The sequence below is a fragment of the Chenopodium album genome, chromosome 2 (genome assembly GCF_948465745.1).
Source record: "Chenopodium album chromosome 2, dcCheAlbu1.1, whole genome shotgun sequence".
In the NCBI taxonomy this organism is placed as follows: domain Eukaryota; kingdom Viridiplantae; phylum Streptophyta; class Magnoliopsida; order Caryophyllales; family Amaranthaceae; genus Chenopodium; species Chenopodium album.
Window position 1 is genome coordinate 85705500 of NC_137835.1, and position 19008 is coordinate 85724507.

The following is a 19008-nucleotide window of genomic DNA, read 5'->3' on the forward strand; positions in this document are numbered from 1 at the left end:
TATTAGATATTTAGATCAATAATTTTGAACGTGCAAAGTAATGGAATCGGTGAGGACGAGTAGGGCTAGTTATTTGTTCTATTTAGGTAATATATTGTTACTAACAAATTGTTATTCTTACTTGAGTTTATTTAAATAGGCCGTAAATAAAATTAAAAAAATGGAATCAGTGAGTTTAAAAAGGTATGGAGTGGGTTGGCATAAATTTGGGTAATATTTTGTTTGATGCCTAAGAGTACCCAAAATGGTATTAGTAGAGAAAAGAGGCAAAAATCAGCAAAGAAAAGGACACTGAGAAAGATCCAATCTTATAAGAAGCTTGTAGGATGTTGATGGCTTTAATGGCTTGTAACATGATGGCTAATGAATTTGCGTTTAGACTAATGGGATTTTGGAAAACAACTTATCTTCTTGTGTTTAGACTAATGGGATTATAAAAAGCAATGTATCTTCTTGTGTTCAACTTAATATTTCCATCTTAATCTCCTTATAATAGTATCATTTTCTTTTACTTTTATAATAATCAAGTCTTGCTTTAGTGGTTTTGATTAAATTAAACAACTTAATAAGAATAATAGATCTGATGTACTCCTCCCTGGTTAGCTGCAAGCCCGTATGACTGGGGGGCAGTTTTCAGTATTAAGTACTACAGAAGGTACTACGAGTCTACAGCTGAACGAGAAAAACCTACGAGTACTAGATTTTGCTGATTTCCCATTCTAAATTTCAGAAATTGTTACTCCTAAAATTATGATCCAAATTTATTAAACTGAAAGGACAGTAAGGTGCCAAATTAAAGAATGACAAAATCATACTAAGTATTAGTACTTTATTAAACAGGTAGCAACCAATCTCATATTCTCATGCCTTGAACTTACACTACGGGAAGCAAATGACAAACTGAACAACATAAGCTATGAAAAACTAGTAACGTAAACTTAATAACAAAAGTGGCATAAAATGCTGGTGTAAACCCAACTATCCTCGTTCTAAATGTGAACCGGGAAGGTCTAGTCATTTAAACCTGGCAGAACAACAAGACAATTTAGGAGTTTAGATACAAGTCTTACAGTAATCAGTAATGAAATTCACACGTATTGCAGCTTACCTTGCTAGCTATGTTGTTGGACAGCCAGTCCAGACCTTCATACAGACCTTCACCTGATGTTGCACATGTACTCTGGATATACCTGTAGCAGTAGTTGGATTTGCTCAGTACAAAGATAAGGAAATGATTTGATAAAGTGGGAGTGAAGAAAGGGAAGAGTAGTGCATTTACCAGTGTCGTTGACGGAGGGAATGGAGACCAAGCTTGTCGGTAATTTCTGCAGCATTCATTGCATTGGGGAGATCCTGTTTGTTAGCGAACACTAGCAGAACTGCATCCCTTAGTTCATCCTGCAAAAAGAGATTTAATCAGTTCAAGAATCATTGCATTGCAGTGCAGTGGCATTGTCCATGAGTCCATCAGTACCAGAGAGTAACTACCTCATTCAGCATCCGGTGAAGTTCATCCCTTGCTTCAACTACACGATCTCTATCATTACTGTCAACTACAAAGATGAGACCTTGAGTGTTCTGGAAGTAGTGTCTCCATAAGGGACGAATCTACAATCCAATATTTCCAATTAGTGTTTGACATGAATGTACAAGGAAATTAAAAATAATCCCACAATGAGTCTTCTGGATGCAATGAGTGATGTTCTATCTTTTCAAGGTTCCCAATCAAGTGTAAACGAAATACTGTTTAAGTATGGAGATGTATACAGCATACACCAGCTTTCATGCAGAAGTAGGTCATAAATATAATTACACTCGCACATATTGCAGCATTGAATTGAGAAATGATTAGCATTTTGCTTCACCAATCTGAGCATCACAAGTTAGTCACAAACTAAGACAAAACCGTCTTAGGGGAATGCCTGTTTGTATTCTCCAAACCAAATTCCCAATTGTAGCACAACTTTGTAAGTATCAAAATATGCACACTAGACATACTTACAGTAGTTACAGATAAATAAGTAAATAAATCAGCAAATTTTGACAACAATCAGAAAGATCATAGTGTGAGCTGTATGGTATATATATGTTGTAGTCGGGAAGCGCTACTCTATTCCTTCATGAGAGAAATATGTTTTTCGTTCTGCATTCTATCAGAGGATTGGGTTCCAAATAAAGCTATCAATTCGGGTAAACGAGTCGGATTTGGGTCGGTAAGAGTGGGTCGGGTCAACACGGGTCGGGTCAATAAACTATACGGGTTGGATTCAGGTTGGGTCATGCTTGAGTCGGGTCACGTCGGGTCATACTTCTTATCGGGTTTGGGTCGGGTTTAGGTCAGGTTAATAACAGGTCGGGTTACACTCGGGTCGGGTTTTCACAGGTTAAAACTGGTTAGGGTAATTCTTGGGTTCGAGCCGAGTTCGGTTCAAGTCAATAATTTGCGGGTTAGAATCAGGTCGGGTCATTCTCGGGTTTGAGTCGGTTCGATTCAAGTCAATAATTTGCGGATTGTAACCAGGTCGGGTCATTTTCAAGTCGGGTCATTCTCGGGTTCAAGTCGGGTTCGGTTCAAGTCAATAATTTGCGAATTATAATGGGTCATTTTCAAGTCGGGTCATTCTTGGATCCAAGTCGGGTTATGTTCAAGTCAATAATTTGCAGGTTACAAACAGGTCGGGTCATTTCCAAGTCAGGTCATATTCGGGTTTAACTAACTATATATAGATAATTATCATTTTAATCAAGCTAATTATTTCCTTTGACTATAATATATATGACAATATACTAGGAACTATACTCTATAATTTAGGAAGATAATTATCTCCTTTGACCATACAACAAATATATATTATATTTAACTCAAATTTGAGGATGATGCTCCTTTCTTTTGTTGGCGTGGACCGACTTGGTCTCCCTAGACAAAATGCTTTGATCAACAATAATAAGGTGATCTTAATTTCATTTAAGGTGATTTGAAATCGAGTCTGGAACAATTTGGGTTGAATTTAGGTCAGGCCAATAACAAGTCGTGTGAATTTCGAGTCAGGTTGGTAACAGATCGGGTTGAATTGTGGGGTTGGGTAAGTAATAGGAATATTAAAGTTCGGGTGGGGTCAATAACAAGTCGGGTTGAATTTGGCAGGTTAATAACAAGTCGGGTTGATTTCGAGTCGGGTTTGTAACAGGTTGGGTTAAATTTGAATCAGGTTAGGAATGGGTCGGGCTAAATTCAGGTTTAGTTAGTAACAAGTCGGGTTAAATTCGGGTTTTGACTGGTTAAAACAGGTAAGGGTCAATTTCGGTTCAAATCCGGTTCGGTGCAAGTTAATTAAATTGGCCGTTGTAAACCGGTAAATCGGTGTAAGTTGTAAACCAGTAAATTGGTCGTTTAACAGCAAATTGGATGGTTCTACACACCCAATTGGACTCCCGTTGGGTATTAAGGACCATGGTAAACAATTCAGCAATTTTTATTTTCGGGCAAAAAAAAGTCAAAAAATTCCAAAATTGAAGGCTAATATCCACACTTTTTGAGAAATTTTGGAGGTTTCGGGGCCCGATGTCGAAAAGCCTTTAGATTATAGGAGATACATCTCGTGGTCATATAATGCCAATTGAAACCATATATGATCATTATATGTTGTCATAAATGTTCGTGGTAGGCTTGAGTTAATGAAATCAGTGCAAGTTGTAAATCGGCAAATTGGTCGTTTAAAGGCAAATTGAATGGTTCCACCCACCCAATAGGACTACCGGACGGTATTAAGGATCATTGTAAACATTTCGGAAATTTTTATTCACGGGCGAAAAAAAGTCAAAAATTACAAAAATTAAAGGCTAATATCCACACTTTTTGAAAATTTTTGGAGGTTTCGAGGACCAGTGTAGAAAAGTCTTGATATTTTAGGGGATACATCTCGGTGTCATATAATGCCATTTGGAACCATATATGATCATTACATGTTGTCATAAATGTTCGTGGTTGGCTTGAGTTAATGAAATCAGTACAAGTTGTAAACCGGTAAATTGGTTATTTAAAGGCAAATTGAATGGTTCCACCAACCCAATTGGACTTCCGGAGGATATTAGGAACCATGGTAAACATTTCGCCAATTTTTTTTTTTCGGGCGAAAAAGTAAAAAAATCACAAAATTGAACACTAATATCCACGCTTTTTGAGAAATTTTGGAGGTTTTGTGACCTAGTGTCGAAAAGTCTTGAAATTCTAAGGGATACATCTCGAGGTCATAAAATGCCATTTGGAACCATATATGATCATTATTTTTTGTCATAAATGTTCGTTGTATGCTTGAGTTAATGAAATCGGTTCAAGTTGTAAACCTGTAAATTGGTCGTTTAAAGGCAAATTAGATGGTTCCACCCACCCAATGGGACTCTTGAACGGTATTAGGGATCATAGTAAACATTTCGGCAATTTTTATTTACGGGTGAAAAAAAGTCAAAAATTACAAAATTGAAGGCTAATATCCACGCTTTTTGAGAAATTTTGGTGGATTCATGGCCCGATGTCGAAAAGCCTTGAAATTATAGGGGATACTTCTCGGGGTCATATAATGCCGTTTGGAGTCATTTATGATCATTATATGTTGTCATAAATTTTCGTGGTAGGCTTGATTTAATAAAATTGGTGCAAGTTGTAAACCGGTAAATTGACCGTTTAAAGGCAAATTGGATAGTTCAACCCACCCAATTGGACTCCCGGAGGATATTAGGGACCATGGTAAACATTTCGGTAATTATAATTTTCGGGTGAAAAAAGTTAAAAATTTCCAAAAATCCACGCTTTTTGAGAAATTTTGGAAATTTCAGGGCCCGATATAGAAAAGCCTTGAGATTCTAGGGAATACATCTTAGGGTCATATATTGTCGTGTGGAACCACATATGATCATTATTTGTTGTCATAAATGTTCGTGGTAGGCTTAATTTAATGAATTCGGTGCAAGTTGTAAACCGGTTTATTAGTCGTTTAAAGGCAAATTGAATGGTTCCTCCCACATAATTGGACTACTGGAGGGTATTAAGGAACGTGGTAAACATTTCGGCATTTTAATTGTCGGGCGAAAAAAGACAAAAATTCCAAAATTGAAGGTTAATGCATGTCCTTCCTTTTTGAGAAATTTTGGAGGTTTTGGGGCCGGTGTCGAAAAGTATTGAGATTTAAGGGAATACATTTAGGGTTATATAATGCCGTTTGGAACCATATATGATCATTATATGTTGTCTTGAGTTTTTAGGGAATACATCTCAGGGTCATATAATGACGTTTTGAACCATATATGATCGTTATATGTTGTCATAAATGTTCGTGGTAGGCTTGAGTTAATGAAATAATTGCAAGTTTTAAATCAGTAAATTGACAGTTTAAAGGTAAATTGGATGGTTCAATTGGACTCCTATAAGGTATTAGAGACCATGATAAACATTTAGACAATTTTTATTTCCGAACGAAATTAAAAGAAACAAAAAATTCCAAAATTGAAGGCTAATATCCTCGCTTTTTGAGAAATTTTTGGAGATTTCGATGACCGGTGTCAAAAAGCCTCGAAAAATAAAGGGATACATCTCGGGGTCATATAATGCCGTTCGGAATCATATATAATCATTATATGTTTTCATAAATGTTCGTGGTAGGCTTGAGTTAATAAAATCGGTGCAAGTTGTATATCGGTAAATTGGCCATTTAAAGGCAAATTGGATGGTTCCATCCACCAAATTAGACTCCCGGAAAGTATTACGGACCATGGTAAACAATTCGGCAATTTTTATTTCCGGGCGAAAAAAAGTCCAAAAATTCCAAAATTAAAGGCTAATATCCACACTTTTTAAGAAATTTTGGAAGTTTCTACGCGCGGTGTCGAAAAACCTTTAGATTATAGGAGATATATCTCGGGGTTATATAATGTCGTTTGGAACCATATATAATCATTATATATTGTCATAAATGTTCGTGGTAGGCTTGAGTTAATGAAATCGTTGCAAGTTGTAAACCGGTAAATTGGTCGTTTAAAGGCAAATTGGATTGTTCCACCCATCCAATGGGACTCCCGGACGGTATTATGGATCATGGTAAACATTTCGGCAATTTTATTTACCGGCGAAAAAAAGTCAAAAATTACAAAATTGAAGGCTAATATCCACGCTTTTTGAGAAATTTTGGTGGTTCGGGGCTCGGGGTCGAAAACACTCGAAAATTTAAGGGATACATCTCGGGGTCATATAATGCCGTTTGGAATCATATATAATAATTATATATTGTCATAAATGTTCGTGGTAGGCTTGAGTTAATGAAATCGGTGCAAGTTGTTTGCCGGTAAATTGGTCATTTGAAGGCATATTGGATAGTTCAACCCACCCAATTGGACTCCCAAAAGGTATTAGTGACCATGGTAAACATTTCAGAAAAAGTAAAAAAATTCTTAAATTGAAGGCTAATATCTACGCTTTTTGAAATTTTTTGAAGATTTCGATGTCCGGTGTCGAAAAGCCTCGAAAATTTAAGGGATACATCTCAGGGTCACATAATGCCGTTTGGAATCATATATAATCATTATATATTTTCATAAATGTTCATGGTAGGCTTGAGTTAATGAAATCGGTGCAAGTTGTATACCGGTAAATTGGTCATTTAAAGGCAAATTGGATGGTTCCCATACACCAAATTGGACTTTCGAAGGATATTAGGGACCATAGTAAACAATTCGGAAATTTTTATTTCCGGGCGAAAAAAAAGTCAAAAAATTCCAAAAATGAAGGCTAATAACCACACTTTTTGAGAAATTTTGGAGGTTTCGGGGCCCAGTGTCGAAAAGCCTTTAGATTATAGGAGATACATCTCGGGGTCATATAATGCCGTTTGAAACCATATGTGTTCATTATATGTTGTCACTAATGTTCGTGGTAGGCTTGAGTTAATGAAATCGTTGCAAGATGTAAATCGGTAAATTGGTCGTTTAAAGGCAAATTGAATGGTTCCACCCATCGAATGGGACTCCCGGACAGTATTAGGGATTATTGTAAAAATCTCGGAATTTTTTATTAACGGGCGAAAAAAAGTCAAAAATTATAAAATTGAAGGCTAAGATCCACGCTTTTTGAAAAATTTTTGGAGGTTTCCGAGACCAGCGTAGAAAAGTCTTTATATTTTAGGGGATACACCTCAGTGTCATATAATGACATTTGGAACCATATATGATCATTATATGTTGTCATAAATGTTCATGGTTGGCTTGAGTTAATGAAATCAGTACAAGTTGTAAACCGGTAAATTGGTTGTTTAAAGGCAAATTGGATGGTTCCACCAACCCAATTGGACTTCCGGAGGATAATTGGAACCATGGTAAAAATTTCGCCAATTTTTTTTCGGGCAAAAAAGTAAAAAAATAGAAAAAAATTGAAGACTAATATCCACGCTTTTTGAGAAATTTTGGAAGTTTCGTGACCTGGTGTCGAAAAGTCTTGAAATTCTAAGGGATACATCTCGGGGTCATATAATGCCGTTTGGAACCATATATGATCATTATTTGTTGTCATAAATGTTCGTTGTAGACTTGAGTTAATGAAATCGGTGCAAGTTGTAAACCTGTAAATTGATCGTTTAAAGGCAAATTGGATGGTTTCACCCACCCAATGGGACTCTCAAAAAGTATTAGGGATCATGGTAAAAATTTCGGAAGTTTTTATTTAGGGTGAAAAAAAGTCAAAAATTATAAAATTGAAGGCTAATATCCGCGCTTTTTTAGAAATTTAAGTGGAATCGGGACCCGGTGTCGAAAAGCCTTGAATTTATAGGGGATACTTCTGAGGGTCATATAATGCCGTTTGGAGTCATTTATGATCATTATATGTTGTCATAAATGTTAGTGGTAGGTTTGATTTAATGAAATTGGTGCAAGTTACAAACCGGTAAATTGGCCGTTTAAAGGCAAATTGGATAGTTCAACCCACCCTATTGGACTCTCAGAGGATATTAGGGAACATGGTAAACAATTCGGTAATTATAATTTTCAGGTGAAAAAGTATAAAAATTCCAAAAATAAAGCTTAGGGATGGCAATTTAGTTCGGATCCGATTCGAGTCCGACCCGATCCGAAGGAAAAAGTCCGATACGAATCTGATATTTAAAAGTCCGAATCCGAATCCACCAAATAAAGTCCGACTCCTAATGGGAGCCGGATCGGACTCGGATCCAGTGTAGAGTCCGATCCGAAATAACCCGAGTCCGACAAATAGTAGACATGCACTTATTTTTTTTTTATTATTTATATATAGTAAATATATTAATGCCCTAACAACCCTCCTTCGTTCCTTTTCACATGTGGTCGCCACCCCTCCTTCATTTATTCATTTCCCTTTCCATCTCAACTCTTTCTCTCTCCTCTCTTAACACCTCATTTCTTACTTTCTCACTGTAATTCAAGAGTATATCTATCATAAGAGTAATGTTTTTTGAAGAGTCAAAGTCACAAGCTCACAAATACTTAGCAATTTAGCAAGATTATTGTGTTTGGGTGCCTTCTAATCTCCGACTTGGTTGTGTTTTTTTGGCTATTTTGTTTATTTTTATTTATTTTTATATATATAATATGTATTATTTCATACAAGTATAAAATAGTAAAATACTCATAAATTTACATTTGCTTAAAAATTTTAAGGTTGAATTTTAATTTTTACATTTTTGGTTGTTGATATTAACGCTTCTGGTGTGTATCAGTCGAATTTGGATTCGGAGGTTCGGCAGTTTGGAGGTCCGAAAATCCAGCGGATTCGGACTCGGATTACATTGACCTGGACTCGGATTCGGTCTCGGACCCGAATTTATAGTCCGTTTATTACTCGGGTCGGGTCGGATTCAGATCCTGTGAGGTCCGACCCGAATCCGACCCGTTGCCATTCCTAGCTAATATCCACGCTTTTTGAGAAATTTTGGAAATTTCAGGGCCCGATATCGAAAAGCCTTGAGATTCTAGGGAATATATCTTTGGGTCATATAATGTCGTGTGGAACCACATATGATCAGTATTTGTTGTCATAAATGTCCGTGGTAGGCTTAATTTAATGAAATCGGTGCAAGTTGTAAACCGGTAAATTGGTCGTTCAAAGGCTAATTGAATGGTTCCACCCACCCAATGGGACTCCTAGACGGTATTAGGGATCATGGTAAACATTTCGGCCATTTTTATTAACGGGCGAAAAAAAAGTCAAAAATTACAAAATTGAAGGCTAATATCCACACTTTTTGAGAAGTTTTGGTGGATTCGAGGCCCGGTGTCGAAAAGCCTTTAGATTATAGGAGATACATCTCGGTGTCATAAAACGCCGTTTGGAACCATATATGATCATTATATGTTGTCATAAATGTTCGTGGTTGGCTTGAGTTAATGAAATCGATGCAAGTTGTAAACCGATAAATTGGTCGTTTAAAGGCAAATTGGATGGTTTCACCCACCCAATGGGACTCCCGGACAGTATTAGGGATCATGATAAATATTTCGGCAATTTCTATTTACTGGGGAAAAAAAGTCAAAAATTACAAAATTGAAGGCTAATATCCACGTTTTTTTAGAAACTTGGGTGGATTCTAGGCCCGGTGTCGAAAAGCCTTGAAATGATATGGGCTACATCTCGGGGTCATATAATGCCGTTTAGAGTCATTTATGATCATTATATGTTGTCATTAATAATCATGGTAGACTTGATTTCTTGAAATTAGTACAAGTTTTAAACCGGTAAATTGGTGGTTTGAAGGCAAATTGGATATTTCAACCCACCAATTGGACTCCCAAAAGGTATTAGTGACCATGGTAAAGATTTCGGCAATTTTTATTTCAAAACGAAAAAGAGTCAAAAAATTGCAAAATTGAAGGCTTTTAGAGAATTTTTGGAGATTTCGATGACAGGTGTCGAAAAGTCTCGGAAAATTTAAGGGATAGATCTCGGGGTCATATAATGCCGTTTAGAACCATATAACATCATTATATATTGTCATAAATGTTCGTGGTAGGCTTGAGTTAATGAAATTGGTGCAAATTGTATACCGGTAAATTGGTCTTTTAAAGGCTAATTGAATGGTTCCATCCACTATGGGACTACCAGACGGTATTAGTGATCATTATAAACATTTCGGAATTTTTTATTAACGAGCGAAAAAAAAGTCAAAAAATTATAAAATTGAAAGCTAATATCCACGATTTTTGAAAATATTTGGAGGTTTTGGGGACCAGCGTAGAAAAGCCTTGATATTTTAGGGGATACATCTCGGTGTTATATAATGCCATTTGGAACCATATATGATCATTATATGTTGTCATAAATGTTCGTGGTTGGCTTGAGTTAATGAAATCAGTACAAGTTGTAAACCGGTAAATTGATTGTTTAAAGGCAAATTGGATGGTTCCACCCATCCAATGGGACTACCATTAGGGATCATGGTAAACATTTCGGCAATTTTTATTTACGGGCGAAAAAAAGTCAAAAATTACAAAATTGAAGGCTAATATCCACGCTTTTTGTGAAATTTTGGTGGATTCGGGGCCCGGTGTCGAAAAGTTTTTAAATTATAGGGGCTACTTCTCGGGGTCATATAATGCCGTTTGAAATTAATAAAATCATTATATATTGTCATAAATGTTCGTGGTAGGCTTTAGTTAATGAAATCGGTGCAAGTTGTATGCCGGTAAATTGGTCGTTTAAAGGCAAATTGGATGGTTTCATCTACCAAATTGGACTCCCGAACAGTATTAGAGACCATAGTAAACAATTCGGCAATTTTTATTACCGAGCGAGAAAAAGTCAAAAAATTCCAAAATTGAAGGCTAATATCCACACTCTTTGAGAAATTTTGGAGGTTTTAAGGACCGGTGTCGAAAAGCTTATGATTATAGGAGATACATCTCGGGGTAATATAATGCCGTTTGGAACCATATATGATCATTATATGTTGTCATAAATCTTCGTGGTAGGCTTGAGTTAATGAAATCGGTGCAAGTTGTAAATCGGTAAATTAGTCGTTTAAAGGCAAATTGGATGGTTCCACCCACCCAATGGGACTCTCGGACGGTATTAGGGATCATGGTAAACATTTTAGCAATTTTAATTTACGAGCAAAAAAAACCAAAAAATAACAAAATTCAAGACTAATTTCCACGTTTTTTGAGAAATTTTAGAGATTTCGATGACTGGTGTCGAAAAGCCTCGGAAATTAAAGGAATACATCTCGGGGTCATATAATACCATTTGGAATCATATATAATAAAATCGGTGCAAGTTGTATGCCGGTAAATTGGTCGTTTGAAGGCAAATTGGATAGTTCAACCCACTCAATTGGACTCCTGGATGGTATTAGTGACCATGGTAAACATTTCGGCAATTTTTATTTCCAGACCAAAAAAAGTCAAAAAATTCTAAAATTGAAGGATAATATCCACGCTATTTTAGAAATTTTGGAGATTTTGATGACCGGTGTCGAAAAGCCTCTAAAATTTATGGGATACATCTCGGGGTCATATAATGCCGTTTGGAATCATATATAATCATTAAATATTGTCATAAATGTTCGTGGTAGGTTTGAGTTAATAAAATCGATGCAAGTTGTATGCCGGTAAATTGGTTGTTTAAAGGCAAATTGGATGGTTCCATCCACCAGATTGGACTCCCGAAGGATATTAGGGACCATGGTAAACAATTCGGCAATTTTTATTTCCGGGCGAAAAAAAGTCAAAAAATTCCAAAATTGAATGCTGATATCCAAACTTTTGGAGGTTTTGGGGCCCGACGTCGAAAAGCCTTTAGATAATAGGAGATACATCTCGGGGTCATATAATGACGTTTGGAACCATATATGATCATTATATGTTGTCATAAATGTTCGTGGTTGGCTATAGTTAATGAAATCAATGGAAGTTGTAAACCGGTAAATTGGTCGTTTAAAGGCAAAATTGGATGGTTGCACCCATCCAATAGAACTCCCGGACGGTATTAGGGGTCATGAAAAATATTTTAGCAATTTCTATTTACGGGCGAAAAAAAGTCAAAAATTACAAAATTGAAGGCTAATATCCACGCTTTTTAAGAAATTTTGGTGTATTCGGGGTCCGATGTCGAAAAGCCTTGAAATTATAGGGGCTAGATCTCGGGGTCATATAATGCCGTTTGGAGTCATTTATGATCATTATATGTTGTCAAAAATAATCGTGGTAGGCTTGATTTAATGAAATTGGTGCAAGTTTTAAACCGGTAAATTGGTCGTTTTAAGGCAAATTGGATAGTTCAACCCACCCAATTGGACCCCCAAAGGGTCTTAGTGACCATGGTAAACATTTCGGCAATTTTTATTTCCGAACGAAAAAAAGTAAAAAATTCCAAAATGGAAGACTTTTAGAGAATTTTTGGAGATTTGAATGACCGAAAAGCCTCGAAAATTTAGGGGATACATCCCGGGGTCATATAATGCCGTTTGAAATCATTATATATTGTCATAAATGTTCGTGGTAGGCTTGAGTTAATGAAATTGGTGCAAGTTGTATACTGGTAAATTGGTCGTTTAAAGGCAAATTGGATGGTTCCATCCACCAAATTGGACTCTCGGAGCATATTAGGGACCATGGTAAACATTTCGATAATTTTTATTTACGGGCGAAATAAAAGTCAAAAAATTCCAAAATTGAAGGCTAATATCCACACTTTTTGAGAAATTGTAGAAGTTTCGGGGGTCTGTATCGAAAAGCGTTTAGATTATAGGAGATACATCTCGGGGTCATATAATGCCGTTTGAAACCATATATGATCATTATATGTTGTCATAAATGTTCGTGGTAGGCTTGAGTTAATGAAATCGATGCAAGTTGTAAATTGGTCGTTTAAAGGCAAATTGAATGGTTCTACCCACCCAATGGGACTCCCGCACGGTATTAGAGATCATTGTAAACATTTCGAAAATGTTTATTTACGGGCGAAAAAAATCAAAAATTACAAAATTGAAGTCTAATATCCACGCTTTTTGAGAAATTTTAGAGATTTCGATGATCGGTGTTGAAAAGCCTCGAAAATTTAAGGGATACATCTCGGGGTCATATAATGCCGTTTGGAATCATATATAATCATTATATATTGTCATAAATGTTTGTGGTAGGCTTGAATTAATTAAATCGGTGCAAGTTGTATACCGGTAAATTGGCCGTTTAAAAGAAAATTGAATGGTTCCTCCCACCCAATTGGACTACAGGAGGGTATTAAGGAACGTGGTAAACATTTCGGTAATTTTTTTTTTTGGCGAAAAAAGTCTAAATATTCCAAAATGGTAGGTTAATGTCCACGCATTTTGAGAAATTTTAGAGGTTTCGTGGTCAGGTGTCTAAAAGTATAGAGATGTTGGGGAATACAATTGGGGTCATATAATGCCGTTTGGAACCATATATGATCATTACATGTTATCATAGATGTTCGTGATAGACTTGAGTTAATTAAATCGGTGCAAGTTGTAAACCAGTAAATTGGTCGTTTAAAGATAAATTGGATGGTTCCACCTACCCTGGAGGATAATAGGGACCATGGTAAATATTTCGGCGATTTTTGTTTTCAGGCAAAAAAAGTCAAAAAAAATTCCGAAATTGAAGGCTAAGATCCACGTTTTTGAGAAATTTTGTAGGTTTCGAGGTCCGATGTCGAAAAGCCTTTAAATTTTAGGGGATACATCTCGAGGTCATATAATGCCGTTTGTAACCATTTATGATCATTATATGTTGTCATAAATTTTCGTGGTAGGCTTGATTTAATTAAATAAGTGCAAGTTGTAAACCGGTAAATTGGTCATTTAAAGGCAAATTGGATGGTTCTACTCACCCAAAGAGACTCCCGGACGGTATTAGGGATCATGGTAAATGTTTCGGCAATTTTTATTTACGGGCGAAAAAAAGTCACAAATTACAAAATTGAAGGCTAATATCAACGCTTTTTGAGAAATTTTGGTTGATTCGGGGCCCGATGTCGAAAAGCTTTTAAATTATAGGGGCTACTTCTCGGGGTCATATAATGTCATTTGGAGTCATTTATGATCATTATATGTTGTCATTAATATTCGTGGTAGGCTTGATTTAATGAAATTGGTGTAAGTTGTAAACCAGTAAATTAGTCGTTTGAAGGGAATTTGGATAGTTCAACCCACGCAATAGGACTCCTGGAAGGGTATTAGGGACCATGGTAAACATTTCGGCAATTATAATTTCCGTGCGAAAAAATTTCAAAAATTCCAAAAATAAAGGCTTAATATCCACGCTTTTTGATAAATTTTGGAAATTTTAAGGCCCGGTATCTAAAAACCTGGAGATTCTAGGGAATACATCTTAGGGTCATATAATGTCGTTTGAACCATACATGATCATTATTTGTTGTAATAAATGTTCGTGGTAGGTTTGAGTTAATGAAATCGGTGCAAGTTGTAAACCAGTATATTGGCCGTTTAAAGGCAAATTAAATAGTTTCTCCCACCCAATTGGACTACTGGAAGGTATTAAGGAACGTGGTAAACATTTCGGCAATTTTTATTTTGGGCGAAAAAAGTAAAAATTCCCAAAATTGAAGGTTAATGTCCACGGGTTTTGAGAAATTTTAGAGGTTTCGGGGTCCGATGTCGAAAAGTATTGATATTTTGGGGAATACATTTGGGGTCATATAATGCCGTTTGGAACCATATATGATCATTATATGTTGTCATAGATGTTCATGACTTGAGTTAATTAAATCGGTGCAAGTTGTAAACCGCTAAATTGGCCGCTTAAAGGCAAATTGGATGGTTCCAACTACTCAATTGGACTTCTAGAGGATAATAGGGACCATGGTAAACATTTCGGCAATTTTTGTTTTTGGGCAAAAAAAAGTAAAAAAAAATTCTAAATTTGAGACTAAGATCCACGTTTTTAAGAAATTTTGTAGGTTTCGAGGCCCGGTGTCGAAAAGCCTTTAAATTGTAGGGGATATATCTCGGGGTCATATAATGCCGTTTGGAACCATTTTTTATCATTACATGTTGTCATAAATTTTCGTGGTAGACTTGATTTAATGAAATCGGTGCAAGTTGTAAACCGGTAAATTGGTTGTTTAAAGGAAAATTGGATAGTTCAACCCACCCAATTGGACTCCTAGATGGTATTAAGATCCATGGTAAAAATTTCGACAACTTTTATTTGCGGGTGAAAAAAAGTCAAAAAAATTCAAAAATTGAAGGCTTATATCCACTCTTTTTGAGAAATTTTGGAGGTTTCGGATCACAATGTCGAAAGGTCTTGAGTTTTTAAGGAATACATCTCGGGGTCATATAATGACGTTTTGAATCATATATGATCATTATATGTTGTCATAAATGTTCATGGTAGGCTTGAGTTAAAGAAATCAGTGCAAATTTTAAATCGGTAAATTGGAAGTTTAAAGGCAAATTTGATGGTTCCACCCACCCAATTGAACTCCCAAGAGGATATTAGTGACCATGGTAAACATTTCGGCAATTTTTATTTCCGGACGAAAAAAAGTCAAAAAATTCCAAAATTGAAGGCTAATATCCACGCTTTTTGAGAGATTTTGGAGATTTCGATGACCGGTGTCGAAAAGCTTCGAAAATTTAAGGGATACATCTCGGGGTCATATAATGCCTCTTGGAATCATATATAATCATTATGTGTTGTCATAAATGTTCGTGGTAGGCTTGAGTTAATGAAATCGGTGCAAGTTGTAAATCGGTAAATTGGTGTTTAAAGGCGAATTGGATGGTTCCACCCACCCAATGGGACTCACGCACGGTATTAGGGATCAAGGTAAACATTTCGGCAATTTTTATTTACGGGCGAAAAAAAATCATAAATTACAAAATTGAAGGCTAATATCCACATTTTTTAAGAAATTTTGGTGGATTCGGGGCCCGGTGTCGAAAAGCCTTTAGATTATAGGAGATACATCTCGAGATCATATAATGCCGTTTGGAACCATATACGATCGTTATATGTTGTCATAAATGTTCGTGGTAGGCTTGAGTTGATGAAATCGGTGCAAGTTGTAAACCAGTAAATTGGTCGTTTAAAGGCAAATTGGATGGTTTCACCCACCCAATAGGACTCCCGGACAGTATTAGGGATCATGGTTAATATTTCGGCAAGTTTTATTTACGGGCGAAAAAAGTCAAAAATTACAAAATTAAAGGCTAATATCCACACTTTTTGAGAAATTTTGGTGGATTCGGGTAGAGTTGTCAATTCGGGTAAACGGGTCGGGTTTGGGTCGATAAGAGTGGGTCGGGTCAATTCAAATTAATTCCATAACCTTTGTGGGTCGGGTCAATTCGGAATAATTTCATAACCTATGCGGGTCGGGTTCGGGTAAGGTCATTCTTTAGTCGAGTCACGTCGAGTCATTCTTTTTATCAGGTTTGAGTCGGGTTAATAACAAGTCGGGTTACATTCGTGTCGGGTGAGCAATAGGTCGGGTTTAATTCGGGTTAAAACGGGTTAGGGTAATTCTCGGGTTCGAGTCGGGCTCGGTTCAAGTCAATAATTTGCGGGTTATAATCAGGTCGGGTCATTCTCGGGTTTGAGTCGGGTTCGGTTCAAGTCAATAATTTACGGGTTTCAATTATCACCTTTGACCATACAACAAATATATACTATATTTAACTCTTAAATTTGACGATGAGACTCCTTTCTTTTGCTAGCCTGGACCGACTTGGTCTCTCTAGACAAAATGCTTTTATCAACAATAATAAGGTGGTCTAAATTGCATTTAAGGTGATTTGAAATCGGGTCAGAAACAATTTAGGTTGAATTTAGGTTGGGTCAATAACAAGTCGGGTTGATTTCGAGTCGGGTTTGTAACAGATGAGGTTGAATTTTTGGGTCGGGTTAGTAATAGGTCTAGTAAAACTCGGGTCGGGTCAATAACAAGTCGGGTTGATTTCGAGTGTTGGGTTAAATTCGGGTCGTTCAGGTCTGGTTAGTAATAAGTCGGGTTAAATTCGGGTTTTATAGGGTTAAAACGAGTTTGGGTCAATTTCGGTTCAAGTCGGGTTCGGTTCAGGTCAATAATTTAAGGATTACATTCGAGTTGGGTCATCTCTAGGTCAGTCGGGTTCGGGTCTCACATACTCGGGTCTAGGGTTGGTTTCAGGTCGGGTCAAGTCAGGTTGGGTTTGGGTCACCATTTTTCGGGTTTAGATAGGTCGGTTAATAATCGGGTTTGAGTCGGTATTTCGGGTCGGGTCAACTTTTGACAGCTCTAGTTCCAAACACCAATGCAGAAAAATTGTTTGAATTTCATAGTTTGTCAAGGTAAAACGATTCTAAAAATATTGGCTCACTATAAAAATTAAAAGAACATATTCATTTCAACTAGTCAAAGTGTATATACCTTGTCCTGACCTCCAACATCCCACACAGTGAAGCTGATGTTCTTGTACTCAACAGTCTCCACATTAAATCCTGTTAAACAAAAAGAACAAAGAAAATGAGAAGCAACTCCCTCAAGATTCCACCTCTTTCAATAATCATTACCTTTAAAACGCGATGAAGATAAACATACCAATGGTGGGGATGGTGGTGACAATTTCTCCCAACTTGAGCTTATACAAGATGGTAGTCTTACCAGCCGCATCGAGACCTACCATAAGTATACGCATCTCCTTCTTGGAGAATAGTCTGCTAAATAGCTTGGTGAAAGTAAGCCCCATCTTCGCTTCCTCTCAACTCCAACAATCTAAATTTAGCCTTATTAATATATGATGTCAAATTGTAATCTACAAAATTTGTATTGCAAATCATATATTCCGTACAATATAAATAGTATTAGACCCTAAAGTTTCCATTTACAATGAATTTATTAAGGTAGCATAACAAATCATGTGGTAAAACATTTGATTCAACTCAACGAAATGTGGATCAAAATACATTGTATTATACTGATTACATATTCAAGTCCATAATTTTGGTTCCCAACACCCAGATCTCAGCCACATTACAAACGTCTTCCAAATTCTAATTAGAATAATTAATGGCAAAAGAAAAAAAGACAAAATCTTGTTGCGAATTACACAATTTTAAATCCCAGATTATAAACTCCATCACATTTTCTATGGCAATAATATGAATCACAAAGATAATTATTCTAGTTCAAGAGGAAAACACAAGGAAATGTACAAATTATTGTATACTAAACTGCAAATTAAGACAAAGATTCACAACATACTTGAGGGGAATTAAGAAATCATAATGAAGAATTAAATCGAGAATTAACATCCTATGATTAACAGATCAAGAATTAAAACTCAATTAACATATGGATAGTGCATGAACTATAAAAAAATGGGTAAGAGGAAAAGAACCTGAGCAAGGAAGAAATGAACCTGAGCAAGGAAGAAATTTGAGATAGAAGAAAGAAATGAGGAAATCTGAAAAATAAAAGTTAATTTTTGGAATGACGAGGTGTGCAACTGTGGAAGATCTCTCTTGACTCTCTATTCCCAATTGTATGGGGCTTTATTTTAGTTTATTCATCATTTATGCCTTTATATATTTGGCTTGCTGCTTTTGGACCTATCTTTCATTTATTTATTTTTTTTGGATTTGCCAACTCGTAGTAAAATAATTTATATGCACTCGGATTCAAGGTGTATCTGATGAATTTTTTTGCTCATTTAATACTTTGTTTTTTTTAACTACTATTTTAAATGAGTAAAAAAAACAAAAATCAAATGAGAAGAAAAAAACTACCCTTGTGCGGAGTTACCTTTATGAATACTTGTCGGCTATTTAGCTTATTTCTTTTTTTCCTCTAATTTAACATTTTAATACTTGTATCGACGCGGTCAATAATTATTTTGTACTACCGTATTTTGAAAAAATCATATGACAATATAGTAATCATTATGTAGTTCCGTTCTTATGTGTGTCACATGCCTTATTCAAAATTGTTACAGAAGTGCATCACTAATGAAATTATTCACCATATGATTA

The 19008-nt window shown here is 36.1% G+C and overlaps 1 protein-coding gene across 2 annotated transcripts; it reads right to left on the reverse strand.

Moving 5' to 3' along the window:
- Nucleotides 1–776: 776 nt before the first annotated feature.
- On the reverse strand, nt 777–18556 carry LOC145605298 (ADP-ribosylation factor 1-like). Of its 2 annotated transcripts, none has more exons than XM_081661341.1 (7): nt 18399–18556; nt 17579–17752; nt 17408–17478; nt 1489–1608; nt 1280–1398; nt 1109–1190; nt 777–1024 (listed from the first exon to the last, which is right to left on the reverse strand). In XM_081661341.1, the coding sequence occupies exons 2-7, from the start codon at nt 17724–17726 to the stop codon at nt 1019–1021; spliced, it is 546 nt and encodes a 181-aa protein (XP_081517467.1). In that variant the 5' UTR covers nt 17727–17752; nt 18399–18556; the 3' UTR covers nt 777–1018. The 2 variants fall into 2 exon arrangements, with proteins under 2 accessions (XP_081517467.1, XP_081517472.1); XM_081661346.1 differs by having other exon boundaries at nt 18378–18534.
- Between the last annotated feature and the right edge of the window lie 452 nt (nt 18557–19008).

What these genes read in the sequence shown, in the direction of transcription:
- LOC145605298 (XM_081661341.1), bottom strand. Translation starts at nt 17,726, where the DNA reads ATGGGGCTTACTTTCACCAAGCTATTTAGCAGACTATTCTCCAAGAAG. An exon ending in CACCACCATCCCCACCATTG is followed by an intron (nt 17,479 to 17,578) that starts GTATGTTTATCT and finishes TTTGTTTAACAG; the next exon opens with GATTTAATGTGGAGACTGTT. An exon ending in TCCCTCCGTCAACGACACTG is followed by an intron (nt 1,191 to 1,279) that starts GTAAATGCACTA and finishes CTACTGCTACAG; the next exon opens with GTATATCCAGAGTACATGTG.